Source organism: Sphaeroforma arctica (assembly GCF_001186125.1).
Source record: "Sphaeroforma arctica JP610 unplaced genomic scaffold supercont1.68, whole genome shotgun sequence".
NCBI lineage: Eukaryota > Ichthyosporea > Ichthyophonida > Sphaeroforma > Sphaeroforma arctica.
In genome coordinates, this window is record NW_014040490.1 from 48,731 (window position 1) to 64,557 (window position 15,827).

Below are 15,827 nucleotides of genomic sequence, written 5' to 3' on the forward strand. Positions count from 1 at the left end.
TATATATATATATATATATATATATATATATATATATATATATATATATATATATATATATATATATATATATATATATACACACACACACACACACACACACACACACACACACAATATATATATATATATATATATATATATATATATATATATATGAACTTTTGTGTGCATGTATACTTCACTTACAATTGTAAACTCGTCTGCAGTAATTAATATGCGTATTATAATCATAAATTCGTATGTAGATACATATACAAGTGTGGAATACAATAAATATCACGAATCTTAGGGCAGCCATATGGGGTTGTGACATTCTTACCCTATGATATTTCGGAACTGTATTGTGGTTTGGGGCTTGATATTGCGGGACATTTTGAAGCGTATTATAGATAGCTCACTATACAAGGTAAAAACATTCTTAGAGGCTTCACTTGTGTTTGTCGGATTTCGTTCATTCGAGATATAAATTATCTACTAGGAGGTTTCACAGTGGACGACTGTCCGGCTTCAGGATCTCAAGCCAAATGGTACACTATGTTTACGTTTACTATCAAACTAGTGCGGATAGGTTTCGGGTTTGAGTCGAAAATGTTTATTTATCAGTCAGCTAATGTAGTTAGAATAAACGGGGTATAAACACAGGATAGTTTACCTACGCATATGTTTATACAACGATAATATACACAAATATGCATGACGACCGATAGAGGCGCGATGGTATTCTTCAAAGAACTTGTCTTTGCCCAGCCAAATAACACCCATTGCTGCTGATTTAATTGTACGCCGAAGACATTAAGAGTAATTGAATCCTTAGTTTAACACTGATCGCACAATGTATCGGCATAGTATAAATTCCAATCGAATTTATCAGTATGATAGTCTCGGCACTTTCGCAATATGCGTACACAAGGGTCAATAAATTGCGAGTCGTTGTTTAATAGCATAGTTGGGGTGTGTTTACCCTAAATTATATTTCTAAATTGTTGTTTTAGTACATTCTTTTACTTCAAGTCGGGGGTTATACGTACATCACACTGGTACATGTATTTAGTTCATCCATTGATGCGTTATTTTCCAGATCTCTGGGACAATGGGTTGAGATCGACTGAGGGCAATATCTTACTTGTTGTTGTACAGGGTTATCGATTGCCTTAGTAATAGTTTCTTGATGCGCCGACTGTAGTTGTAGAAAATTGAAGGACATTAGGAAGGCGAAGTAGATTTTGGTATGTTGTATGCGTGTGTGCAACTAAATCAAACTGGGATATAAAGTGGTGAAGAATGCGTGCTACAAGTTTCCGAGTGGCTCGATCACTATTTGATTTAGTACGGATAACGGTTTTTATGCATATACTTTTAGGCATACATATATTGATACTACGTTATAGACAAAGAAAATGAGAAATCACAGTGACGTTTCCATAATATACTCCAATGCAGGTGCTGAAGATCTTATCAGTGACAGTAAAGAGTGGCATACGATCTTCGGAATAATAGCGGATTGTTTCGGATATCAAAGTGTATTTGGACTACGCGCACTAAGATTAATTGACACGAGGGAAGGTGTGTCTTTATAACGTACCTCAGATCTTCATCGCTCTGTAAGACAGACTCCAAATCAATCCGTAAGCATTGCACCGCTTGAGCACTTGATTTCCCAGCACCATCCTCGAAATTGATGAGATCTCGAAGCACACTATTCCAAAGTTCAACGCGCCATGTACTATAAAGGGAGGTTGTGTCCTTTTCCGAGTAAGTGGTCACGATTCACCCGATACATGTATAGAATACATGTTGTGCGCGCACACTAATTTTGTGAGAGGGCACACGTTTCCACAAATAAGTGTTTACAATTCATTTAACTAATAAAAAGTATGAACGATGTAAAGTGAGCATACTGCCACGTGTGAAGGGTTTAGCAGTATACATCGGTTTGCGGCGGCAACAACGATTGAAAAAATAAATAAATAAAAAAGGGGCTTTAAGGTTTATATACCTCGGAACAACTGTAGACGGCATCCATTGCTTGCCTACATTCTTCAGGGCCAGGCCGGACCCATGCATCAGTTTGTGAATGGTATTGGCCACATCGAACATGTCGACCTGAGAAAGTACGATGAATAGTATCTTAGAAAGTGAAATATAGACTAAAAAATTCCGACGGGATGTCTAAATAGGCCAATAGATCTATATACACGATGTCTGCCGACGAAGGGATTATAATTCCTTATTCTGCTTGTACCTTCGCGTGTGTACTAGGTAACCGCACGCTCAGAATCCAGGGGATTCAAAAATTTCATGCGATCTCTCAAACTAGGCGCTCAACTGGTCCGTGCGTATTCCGTGCACACACCACACATTCACCCGCTCTAGGGTTGAATTCTATGAAGACATCAGCTCGGGTGAGAAAATTTCGGAAGCTTGGGCACGCAAGTACTCAGTCCAGCTAACACTGGTGACTGGATTCTCACTCAAACACGCTGACATGCACGCATGATTACAGAAAGCTTGATTACACACCTCGTACGACCACTCCTCTCGGTTGGGGATTGATCCCCAGCGTGGCATCGGCCCGGTGAATTTTGTGCCGTTGGAGAAAAGATTCATATCGATACCTTTGCTGAGGTCCTCCAGAAAAAGCCCATGGTCTTCCCATCCTCCCGAACCATCGGCATCCCAAACATCGCTAAGTGACATCCTGATGTGCATGTAAGATGGTATTGGTGGCGATTCAGCTATTGATTGGGCGTATAACAAGGATATAAACATCACAACTATAAAGAACACCGCACCATTGATATCCTTTCGAGTGGGGGTACGTATGTAAGTTGAAAAATCATCTTACAATGCTTCCATGTAAAATTCCAAAGCCCGAGTGAGCTGGCAGGCTTGTACTTATTATTCGCCAGTATGCAACTCAGCAGAATGTACGTTTAACGCCCGCTGTAAGACTCAAGGATAGCATACAGGTGTACACAGGAAGGAATGAGGGCCACTTCCAGCTATACAGAAAGGAGTGAAAGTGGTTGAACACCACTCACATGTTTCCGTGGCGGAGAAGTATTTTATCCGAGCAGAATCCATTGATGACAATTTGGTTGGAATGCAAGATTTGTACGGCTTTGAGAAGCTCGATCGTGTAGAAGAGAACCATGGCTTCTTCCAAGGGCTCACCGGTGGAGTGAGTGGAGTTGATAAGGTCCTAGAAGTGAGTGAATGGGAGTTTAGACCGATGCACTAAGTTATGTGTTGTCCACCTCAGAGATGATGTAGCGTGCTGCTCAAGAACTGTGAACTAGTCTCGTATCAAACGGTGAGTATATTGCAGAATGCGAACTAGTACGTATCCACGTGTAATACCAACAGTGAATAGACTGGTATCTAAACCCACAAAATAATACTAGGTGAGATTGAAATCTCTTACTGCATCGCAATGGAAAGCAAATACCGCCAGTAGACTTACCTGGATTGTACAGTAATCAGAGTGGGCGGTCGTGTACATATGCGCGTTGCGATATACGTGATAGGTTGTCATCCAAGGGATCGCCTTGTATCCACTCTGCAAATTGAAGCAAAATATGATACATACTCCGCTATTAGAAACTTCAAGTATGCAGCAGACTTTAAACTCTAAATTCGGATATTGGACTACCGTCTCCGTGATTGCGTTGAGCCATAATGCATGCAGAATACATCATAACATTCGCAAATACTTGAATACATGCCCATGGGCGAATCAAAGTGGTACACGAAATGAAAGCAAATGTTCGGAAGGGATCCGTCGCCCTCACCTGTTGTGGAGACGTTTCAAATCTGGAATAAAATGTCCGTGATAGATAGAATTCCCATGTTGACGGTGATGGCGACACCTGCGATGGGGATAAGTTGTACGGAGGGTGGTGTATCGTTAGTTGGTAGAGCAGCAAAAATCCAGTAAATATCGCGAAAAGGACGACTACAAGGGATACTCGTGCCAAGCCTTTAAGCGGTAAATGTATGCAAATGCCAATAGTGTAGTCTAAAATAGCAAGACCGAGCTCTTGGCACCGTGGGACAATAATCTCGTTGAAAACAGAAGTAAGTAGGCATTCGCTACTGAGATAGCCCAGCCCACGATTTTAGTATTGAGATACATGCCCGAACAACAACTCAGGATACAACGTACATCCACGAATAAACCGTGTTTTTGCGCTATATAAATATACAAATTAGTATATTCGAAATTATATTGGAAAAGTTTTTGGAGCGGCGAATATATTTAAACAACTCGCAAGTCTTCTTTTCATCTGTACCAGTATTTTCATGTACTACAACAGTCGAGGATACATTGACAACAAAAAATAAACTCGTGCGATTCAGGAGAGTGTAACGTACATGATGCAGGTAGTGCTTATATCTCAGTACACGTATTATTAGTTGATTACACACAAAATTATGTAGAGAGAATCTCAATGCGCTCGAAAGATGACAGAGAGTCGCCTTTTGTGAGCAGTGCCCTGCTTAACCGTAGTATCGGATGCTATTTCGTCGTGCGGTGTGACATTTTTAAACACAGAAATAAAATTGCCCAATCATATCTGAATATATCTTCAATCGCACTCAATCTCTGTGAGATTGCGTTCGAACAATTACCGAGAGCCCACAGCTTTGCGAACAGTCGTCCAGCATTGCAGTGATATCGGGCGCGTCTTCATCGTCTGGCGTGACCAGTAGAAACATGGAAGGGTCGGCCTTTTCTCGACCCGGTTTTAGCACCGTTTGAATGAAGACTGTGTCCCCGTTGGCTGTGGGCGTAGTATGCGTGTACGCCGGACAAAGGTTATGTGAGCGTAATGTAGCGCTATGCAGTATACGCCTCATGCTTCCACTTTTGCGTAATACACTATATGCGAGAGAATTCAGAAGCTTGTACCTCGTAAGGGACTTGTCGATGCAGAAGCTCTGGTTAAAGTTCACAGTAGTATATAATAGGTCGAGAGCGTAAAAAGTAAACTAACAAGGCTCAGGGTATGCTCACTCAGTTCATACCCACGTTGCGAAATAACTTGCATACGATGTCATTGCTACAATTTCATGTACACAGAGTGACGAGACAACAAAAACATACCCAATGTGAAGGAGCCAGGCACCTGGAAGTCGAAGGGTATCGCCAAGGACTCGGAGGATTGGTGGTATCCAACGAACCCTTGGACATGTCCTAGCACGTGTTCATTCATACTGCGAAGAAAGTTGAGTTGAAAATTGTATCACTTTCGGCTGATACACGCAGCTTACTGAGGTGATAACCACATGCGTTTCGATGTAGCATATGCGAGTAATCTAAATACGCGACAGGCAGATGCGCTGCTCGTCTAGACATACGCTGCTCGTCTGTATCACATAGCACTACCTACTAATCCCTACATGCTCTTGCTTTGATAAGTATAACAGTGAGAACTGCTCCCATTAGACGCCTGCCAAACACACATGTCCCGCACTACAGTTGCATCAACCGACCTCTTTCGACAACGGGTTAGCGAGAATTTAATATCTACATCTGTAGCTAGCTTAGCAGGATTGTTTTCTACGGGCAAGCCTGCACTCGAATTTTGTTCAAACACGACTACACAATCGCATCCAGCATTACACTAACAATTGCAGACGTTCCTTCGAGACGGGACTGTACAGTATTCGTTGTCTACATCGATGCTGAGCACAGCCACCGTATACTGACAAGCAAGTACACTCTCAGTCTGCGCAAATACCACTACACAATCGTATCTAGTACTGCACTTACAAAAGCAGACTTTCATCCGAGACCGGATTGCGCAGTATATCACTGTCCGCATCGATGCTGAGCAGGGTTACCTCCGTCTTCGCAAGGGGCTCATCTACCAATGAAGTTGATTCTGCCGCTGCTGTGATGGCTGGAACAGTTTGACCGTTTGTACAGCAAGTCGCCTTTGTAAGTCTAAATCAACTAGCACTAGAAATGATCAAATTGTGCCTTTGCAGTGCCCAACCAATTTCATTGGATTACTGAGTCTGAGCGGTATATGCTATTTACAGCACAATCTGTAACCCTTCAGCCCATTTTTAAAGCCTGGTTCATTTTAAAACCATGTTTTTCAATATTAATAGCATGCAAGTGGCATCACACTCTGTTCGAGAGAAACGTAGGTATACGCACAGTGAGGCATTGAGATTATACGCCTTCTTTTTTAAAAAGACGTGTCATAATTGAGAATTTGAGATTAAATCACATACCGCTTTCCTGGACAGGCGCAGGAGTGTGCATTTCCATAGCATTGTCTCCGTCCCGACTGGTCTCGAGAATGAGACTTAGATTCGATCCTCGTTTGCTTCTTAACACACTGGACATGTGCGGTGCCAACGCGTTATCACCAGCACTTATGTTGAGGGCCACTTCACTGCTTCTGCGATAGGCGAGTTCAGATACGAAGGTGCAGAGGTTGATTAATCATGAATTGCACCTGCTATTTGACAGATTGTGTAGATAAGTTTTTCCTTCTACTACTTAGCCGAACTTTTGACAAATTCGATAAGACAGCTCAAACTCATTATTGTTAAGTGCTACTTTCGTCAGCCAACACAAATTGATGCCTATGTAATCTGATTCGCCGTGCTGATGACAATCAAGATCTTCCCATCACTAGGCTAAACGCAGACTAATGCTACACGATCAACTAGTGGGTAACTCAGCCAGAGCAGCCAGAGTGCTACTCAGAGAGGGAGCTAGCGATTAACACAAAATACAAAGCTAGAGGGCGACATGGGAAAAGGTATCGCAGACTCCACATAAACACAACTTCATATAACTATGACGGCACACATAAGCAGCATAAATCTATACATATATACGTCCATATACATATACATAAATATAATTACAAATACAAATACCAACATTTAAATCTATATATATATATATATATATATCTATCTATCTATCTATATATATACATACATATATACATATATGTATATATGTATGAGTATAAAATATATATATATATATATATATATATATATATATATATTATAATATATAAATAATAAATATATAAATAAATAAACATATAAGTATATATGATACCTGGATACATCCTCATCGGAATCTACTGCAGAATCTGCGCTATCGGCTTTCTGAAGGGGATGTCCAATAGCGGCGAGTGATCTAGATGCGTCAGGTGCCGTGGCCGTGTGGTCTTCAAAAACAACGAAGTCGTCATCATCGCCTTCTTCAGTCGCCACTACTGGAAGAGGCCACGTATCGATTTTTGAAATGTTATTAAATGTGTGCATGCAGTAATGTATCATCATAGAAGAACGAAGAGCTTGAGACATTATTGATCACAAAATTTGTGTTTACGTGGCTAAGGTAAGATTTTTTTTACAACACTTGACTGGAAGGCAGCCCGGCACCAACAACAGTCTAATATATACCGTACCGAGAAGTGGCTCAGCATTCTCCGTGAAGATTTCAAATTCCGACTCGTTCGCAGCGTTGGCTGTGGATCTGATGATATTTCTGTCAACGGCGTGCAGAAAGGTCACATCCATGAGTTTCATCAATTAGACACCCACACCATCCTTCCGAATAAGCCATTGCGACTTCATGTACCGCATTACACACTGAGAAGCCACATAGCAGCGGAGTCATATGCGAAATCCCAGTCACTTCATAAATAGAGTACGTCCAGACTCTTGAGAGCATAATTTCAAAGAATTAACATTTAGGACATCACCTACCCGTCTGCCAATACGTCGCCGCTTGTGGATTTAATCCCAGGCGATCGGCTGAAGCTGGAGTCCAGAGGCATCATACCACCTTCTCGCAGTACATCCGCGTTAGTCACACGACCCTCTGACTGGCCTAGCATGTCCCCCTGTCCTTTCTGATCCTCATCGATATCTTGTACTTCGTCAGGTACAACCTGAGGAAGACACAACGAAAGTTTAGCGGAAAATGAAGAAGGACCTATAGATGAATATTCTCTCAAATAATTATAATAAATAACGTAGGGCTGGGCTCACACGTTGTCGCTTGTCACGTGTCGATTTATAAACAAGTGTAGGTTGGCTGGAAGCCTAGATACAACCTCACACAACACACGGACTTCATATGTGAAATCGTAAGCGACATCGCTCTTGAAGTTCACCTATGCGAAACTGTTGACGTATAGACGTGCTGAGAAGACGACCAACTAGATTGACAAGTATGAATAATATCCTTTGCACGCATGATTTCTCTCTACAGAAGCAGCGTGGTTGAAAGAAGCCTTGCCGTAGGGGGTCAATACCATTGCGTTGAAACAGATGACATCGCAGTTGCAAAAATATTGTTAGGCTGCTGAGTCAATGCACGCTTTTCACTTACCTCAAGCGGAGTGATTGGTTTGCGTTCGCCTTCGGTCCGCATTACTAAGTGAGACACCCGGTCTGTTGGGTTTTTCCTGGGTAGTGAATAGGATAGAAGTTTCTCAGATTTGGTAGGCATTTCGAGACAGCTACCAAGCACTCACGATAGATGCTTGAGTACATTTCTAAAAAGCAGAACGCGGTATCTCCACCATATGCACATTCCTTCCACACGCAGAATCCCCACCAAAAACAGACGTACGACAGGCCAAGCACCGATCAACAACAGCATCATGTGCGATCCCACCACTGGAAGTGACGAAAAGCATTGTATGTAGCCACCTTCATACCACAGGGAAGGCGATAAGAACGGTTAAATACTCAATGCACATACCTGGCACCATCGAATACGTTGGGGTCATTCTCGTTGTTTTCTGGGTCCTGGAAGATTGACTTACTCTCTGCTAGCACTGCGTTGGACAATTCTTCACTCTCCTGCGAATCGTATGCAGTTTTCGCTGGAGGTGGGAGTGGTAGGATAGTGCCCGTCATGGTGGGGTCCTGGAATATCTGTAGAATTTAGGGGGATAGAGATCGGATCAAACTACTGATACAAACAAAGGTACACATACAATGCAAATATTTTGTTGTAACTGGCAAAGCTGTACCAACTAGTATGCGGATTCACCAGCGAAATACGAAAGTACACTTGATTCAAGGCTTTAGAGATGTCTATAGAAGTAGTAACTATCGTACTGCGGAAGTGCACCGGCTCCTGATAGACCGAGTCTAAAATGAGCCTGTAATAGATACTATTCGAAATTCCGCCCGAGACTCCCCAATGTACGCAAGCGATTTCATTGCAAGCATGAACAGCGCTGATTGAAAGCACAGTTCCGGACTACATATAATTTGTGATAAGACAACGGATTAGCTCCAATCATATATGTCTGTACAATCAGAAGCCAACGAAAACTAGCTATCTCAGCCAGTTATATAGAAATATCTCGCTCCATGGGGGGACGACACTGCTTGACACCTCGGCACCTGTGGATAAGCCTGCTCACTTTACCTACCTGGAATGGTTCGGCTGTGGAGGTGCTGCATGAGGCGGTCTTGTCTGCGCCAAACATGGGGTGGTTGAAGTCGCGATTGTGGGTCGGAGACACTCCGCTGGCGGAAACCGGGCGATCAGCACCACCTAGGAAAGGCTGAGCGAGTTTGGTATGGATGTAAGCGTTTGCAGCGCCGAGGAAAATAGAATGAGTACATGATATATATGTAAGCAATTGTACAATCTAGGAAAGGCAGGGTGAGCAGATGATATGTATGTAAGCAATCGCATCATATAAGTGAGGTTGAGTGAGTAGATGATACACAACGCAAGAAGGGGTGAGTGAGAAAAACGTTTGAGCACTTGAGCAACCGAATAATCTAGGAACGGCTCAGGGAGCAGAACCGATTTTCTATTCATCTGGCCTGCTAGATTTGTGAGTACACTAGGCTTGCTGTCTTTGGTAGGCAGACAATGCAACATCTGGGACCGGCCAATAAGCAGATGGTGTGTAGATGAGTGACGAGTAAGTCTTAAGTATATATAGCGTATTGAATACCAATAGTGCTCGAGCTTACAATTGGTCTGTGTGTGTGGTGTTGGTGTGCGGATGAGCAGATCTGTGTAGAATCATTCATCACTATGAGGATCTAAATATTTGATGAAAGGAAAAATTACATAGCACGCCTACATTATAAAAACTCTACACATACAATTGCACCATCGTGCTGCGCACATGCACTGAACTGGACAGGCTCAACAAACGAAGCGCATATCATTTACCATTGAGTGCAGGGTGTCCCCATCTTCGTCCCCGGGTAGCGGTCGCGAACGGAAAATGTCGAAAAGATCCGCAGTGGCCAGTTTGGTAGTGATAGTGGGCGAGATGGGCGGGTGCTTCTCCTATTCAAAGTAACAAAAAGAGCTCAACAGAGTTAACGTAGATATATCAATCAAGATAGATTAAGCGAATCAACAACGATTTTGTAACTACATCAACACATATACATAGATGGATTACTTGGTAAACAAAGAGGAGGGAGAGCATACAGAAGACTGGGTAGTAGAGTCAAAATCTTAACTGGAATCAACAAACTTGTATTTACAGATGTGGTTCAGAAATTAGCTAGTTTCACAGTTGTATGTGGACTGTGGCCTTAAGAGCGTTCAGACAGCTTAGGCAACTACAGCGCACAGCATAAAAGGTGCGGACGAGATATGCAGACAATCAAGTCGTCACAATTGTGTACTTCAGCTGCATTGGCAACTTCAGTATATACACACAACATAATCCTATCGAATCGATCCCAAGCAATAAAGCCTTTCACGAATGTGTAATTTGTAGTCAGTGGTGCGCTTATACGACTCAGACAGCCACCCACCTTGTTCGCAACGTCGTTAGTCTCTTCGTCACTGTCGCCTATGCGATAGGAATCCAAATTGGGCCGGGCATTTTCACGGTGCTCCTGGTCACCGTCGACATGTCCAGACTCAAACGGCACGCGGAAATCACCGACACCACCCGCATCCACAGACCCCACATGTGGGCTATCACCGCCACCCTCTCTCGTAGCCTCATACACATTAGCAGCGTTGACCTCTCGCTTAATAACCACACCTTGCTCACCCTTCAGCTCTTCATCACCAGCAGATGCGTTTTCGTTACTTGTCCCCGTTAGTGGATGTGATGCGCTCGCTGTGTGCACTGACTCATCACGCTGTGTTTCTTGATGGTCACCGCCGGGGAGAGAGTTACCGTTCGTAAGGCTCGTGACAACTACCAGTGGTGCTGCTTCCTTCTTATAAAGATCATCGGATATCTTGCCGTGCGCGTTCGAAGAAGTGTTTATACCTGACGGTGCGAGTGCAGGTGTGGGGCTAGACCTTGCATCGGCCTCTACAGAGTGTGCAGCCCCCGCAACAACGTCATCCAGCTTCTCAGTATCATCCATGAACATGTCAAAGCCCAAAGCGTTCGGACCGGACTCGCGAGTGGAAACACTCTTCGTATCCACCTCGTTCACATCGCTCATGGAAGGCTCATCCACAAAGATACTGCTCGCAGATTGTGCCGAGTGGATACCACCCACTTCCTTCACAGGCCTGCTATCAGTCACCGCTGCACTACTCTCGCTTGTGCTTAATAAGGGACTCGCATTGCTGGTCGCTTCTGTATTGCTAGCTGTATGGTCCTGTCGTGCGGTAGTTGAGGGTTCGTTGGGTATAGCTGGAACCGTTCCTACGGTCAGTGATGGTATGTCGGGTTCGGATGCGGGCGAACCCGACTTGGATACAGGTTCTCCAGATTGCTTGACGAGTACGTTTGCAGTGGAGGTGGGTACGGTTTCACTGGTGGCGTGTACGGTTGTGCTGGAAGGAGATGCATCTACACTGGTGCTTGGTACGTTTTCTTTAGAGGCTGGTACGGATATGCTAGGGTTAGATTTATCTGTATCGGCATTAGGGGGGGTTTGCAAACTTGAAACACCTTTAACCGTCGGTCGAGGTTTTGGCACTGGCTGTCCCGAGCTTGAGGCAGCTGACATACTAGGCCTTTGAGAATCAGCATCTATTTTTAGACGTTTCTGAGACGTTATTGCATCCCTATTCGTGGGCCTACTGTGGGCAAGGTCTGCTGAGCTATCGACATGCCTATCGGATACTGACGATGAAAATAATATTCCTCTGCCGGCGTTGATACTATTTGACACACACAGCGGTGTTTTGAGCTGTGTCGGTACCGAGAATCGAGAACATTGTATATTAGGGGAAGAGGCAATTGGAACATTCAAATATGGAAGTGGGCTCGCGCAAAGAAGGTCACAAACCTTGACAAAATCCGCAATGATCCCATCTGCGTACTTGAAGATACACGCTTGCGTTGCAGTAAGGTTTTCATACTTAAATATGACCCTACTCATATAGCATGTATACAACTACCGAAGTCGGAATGCAAAGACTCGTTGAGCCAGAATACACTGACATTTTTTCAGTCACAGCTGATCTGACACTAGTAATATCGACAAAAATCACCTGGTTTAGTGCTGGCGTTGTGAAGTCAAGTATTTTGCGTGGGATGGGCTGAGTATGAGTGTCATCTTGCGGTCGTTTTTGAGATGTCACATCCGTGTCAATTTCCATATCTACATTCGGTTCCCCACCCTTAATGTTCGCTGAGGGATTGGCACCGCTGTCCGTGTACTTGTATGCCGAGCTTTGTGCACGCACTTCCTCGATACTTACCTCGCCGCCGTTCGCATCAACCAATGGTAGCTGTGCTCGAACACAGAATAGTACATAGGTTGCAAGTAGTGATTTAGCTATTAACTTGCACAGTTCCGACTGAGAAAAACCTCATCAGAATTAACCATACAAAAGCATGCGGTAGGATCGGATGCATTTCGAAATATGACGAAGAACTGCACTGAAAAGTGGATATTTAGTATGGGCTCAACTCAACGTACCCTGTCAAGCTGGTCCCATGCCCCTGAACCATCAAAGTTTTTCGCAGGCTTGCGAAAATTCTGCAACGGGTTTTGCATGAGCTCTTCTCCTCGCTTTCTCGACTCCTGCAGGCTGTTGAACATTCACGACCATCGGGTTTTATATACTCTAAAAGCTTGCTAGATCACAATTACCGCATTTTCTTGGTATCTATATCACGTACACTAATGTGATATCAAAGCTACGTACGGTCAGAGTCAGTCATGAATACGGATGCCCAGCGGTCGACAAGCAATGGTTGTCTAACGAAGAGAGAAAACACCGAAGTATTTACCTAATGGTCCATAGGCAATGCTCGACCACTAAAGATAGAATGCACCGTAGTGAAAGCTTATCTTAAAAAGCAAAGTCCGTGTACTGCCGCATACCTGGGACCGGTGTGATCCAGCATCCGAGCGGGCAAAGAGTGGCGATCCGCACTGTCTTCATTGCTCTCATCGTGAAAGACAGGGAATTCGAGGGGGTGGTATCCAACAGAAACCGGGGCGTCCTCGCTCTGCATGAATTGGTGCACAGATAAATACCGAAAGCTGTGGGTTTGATGACCACTGTGCGTTTCCACCTCCTATAGTGGTCATGATTATTTTCTCATTATGTCATAGTACGCACTGCCGTTTAGCGCTGTGTCCATGCTATGAGCAAAAAGAGCTAAAAGGCACTGCAAGCCTACTAACAAGGGAAGAGTTGATGTAAACATACCCTTCCACCTCCAGTCCACCGCCCAGCAGTTAGTGTGTTCTCTTTGCGCACTGATGCACCTGACGGCACGTGGCTCCAAACCTTCGCCGCTGTTTCTTGACTGGGCGGTTGGTTTTCTTCATCGTCATCCACAAACACCGAAACACCTACCGATCAAAAGGTATTCAATTAGAACTCGCATACATACAGAGCAGAGTAGGGTATATTTATAGTCCTTATAAATAATACAAAGCATAATATTTCATTAGACCAGCCAAACATCAGGTACGAATGAGCAGCAACTACGTGACAAAGGCAGATTTTATCAGAAGTACAGGGCGAATAATTTCACTTTCATCGCTGCATTGTCTGCAAAATATATTATCGCCTCTGCACGCCATTTCACTATCGTACACGGCAAACACGAAGCACAAAGACCAGCTGGCGAGCGGGTGTGATTTCTTTTCGGACGAGATTATCATATAGCGGGAAGGCGTTCGTGAGAAATCAATGTCAACTATGATGGCCAGATCAACTGTCATCGATAAAGCACAGGCCTGATAGCACCTCTACGACATATTAAGGGGAAGAAATTGCTCAATACAGTCCCTGTAATCCTAACCAAATATCCATCCTCTCCAATAACAAGTAGATAACAGTTTTCTTCACTAAGGAACACCTTTAGCACAAATACCTAAAGCGTGAAATATGTTGGCACAATCAGGACGCGCGTGCACTGATATGCTTTATATACATACACACAGACACAGACACAGACACAGCGCAGACACAGGACTCCAGCCATATATATATATATATATATATATAATATAAATATATATAAATATGTATATATATAAATGTATATAAATAAATATAAATATATATATATATATATAAACATATAAACGTATACCTATATATGTATCTCACCTCCAGTGTTACTTGCTCGTCGCTTAGTGGAAGGTCGTGTGCTCTGCTGCTGGTGGCCGTCGCGCGAATGATGTACTGGCAGCAATCCGTTGCGAGTGCGAGCCAGGCGACCAAGTGTCTTACGACCATCGTTGCTATCCGCCAAGGCTACAAAAAAAAATCAAATGACACATGGCAATTACCAGTACAAGCGATATACTTGAGTAAAGTTAACGGTAACAATTGCGTTTCAACGCAAATGGCAAGGTGTGAGTAATGGTTGACGGGCACTTTTAAATTACTCTATTCGGTCGTGAAGTACTGGTGCTCTTCTAATTAATAGCTGCAATGCGCTACATAAGCGTGATATTAGGTTTCGCAGACGCATATTTAGCGCCCTTGATAACCATGTACATACTCACCTCCGAAGCTCATCGCTTCCATATTGGCTTTGAGATCCTCTGTCAATCGCATCTGATATTCTCGGTGGCGTCGCTTCAGTCGTTCCAGAGGCTGTGCATTACTGGTATATAGCGAAAGTACAAATTGTTAAACAAATAAAAAACTGATTCCGCCAACACGATACTTCACTTCCTAGTTGGTCTTCAAGAGCGCAAGTCCATTGCACTGGTAACAGCCGCTATGCAACCGCAAGAACGGTGGACATCCTACAGTATGCTGGCTCGATAAAACGCCATCTTAACAAGTTTGCGACGAGCGTGCGTAATTTACTCATAAAGACACTGGTGCGGCATAGGCAATCCAATAGTCACACTCGAAGTATGGGATTCATACCGGCCTCGACGACTTCATAAAACATCACACACTTACTTCTGTATGCCCTCTTCATATACAAGACTGGCCTGTTTCTTACTCCCCTTCGTCTCTAGAGCTAAAGAATAGGCTTCGTACAATAAAGCAAGGGTCACCCCGATTTCCCTGCTCTTCAAGAACTTGAATATATCCACCGGATCCGTCGCGCCGTCCGCCTGTCGCGATTCCATCAGTCAATGAAGATCGAAAAAAAAACTTGAGCGAGTGTATTTACAGTTCTGCTTCCAATAACAATACTAGAACATACTGACGCGGATACATGTACTTTTGGTGTCTCGAGCAATTGATGAGACATTAGCCAACTTTAAATTCGCTTGGCTTTTGAGAAACTGTACACATACCCCTTGCGAGCAAAGATAGAGCCATATATATATATATATATATATATATATATACATACATACATACATACAACACACACACACACACACATATACACACACACACACACACACACACAGACATATATATATATATATAT

The 15,827-nt window shown here is 43.4% G+C and overlaps 2 protein-coding genes across 2 annotated transcripts; both read right to left on the reverse strand.

Moving 5' to 3' along the window:
• Window positions 1-929: 929 nt before the first annotated feature.
• Window positions 930-7,566, reverse strand: SARC_01657 (BUB protein kinase; the record flags this gene model as incomplete). Its single annotated transcript, XM_014304606.1, has 13 exons — window positions 930-1,180; window positions 1,586-1,726; window positions 2,000-2,106; window positions 2,524-2,701; window positions 3,045-3,205; window positions 3,467-3,562; window positions 3,795-3,872; window positions 4,636-4,787; window positions 5,111-5,220; window positions 5,780-5,909; window positions 6,250-6,419; window positions 7,100-7,259; window positions 7,455-7,566. The coding sequence occupies 13 exons, from the start codon at window positions 7,564-7,566 to the stop codon at window positions 1,123-1,125; spliced, it is 1,653 nt and encodes a 550-aa protein (XP_014160081.1). The 3' UTR covers window positions 930-1,122.
• Window positions 7,567-7,751: 185 nt separating this feature from the next.
• Window positions 7,752-15,516, reverse strand: SARC_01658 (hypothetical protein; the record flags this gene model as incomplete). The annotated part of the gene is made up of 13 exons (XM_014304607.1): window positions 7,752-7,940; window positions 8,384-8,459; window positions 8,759-8,934; window positions 9,441-9,575; window positions 10,202-10,321; window positions 10,801-12,147; window positions 12,452-12,691; window positions 12,883-12,994; window positions 13,291-13,418; window positions 13,622-13,767; window positions 14,534-14,680; window positions 14,935-15,035; window positions 15,344-15,516. The coding sequence occupies 13 exons, from the start codon at window positions 15,514-15,516 to the stop codon at window positions 7,752-7,754; spliced, it is 3,090 nt and encodes a 1,029-aa protein (XP_014160082.1).
• Window positions 15,517-15,827: the final 311 nt, after the last annotated feature.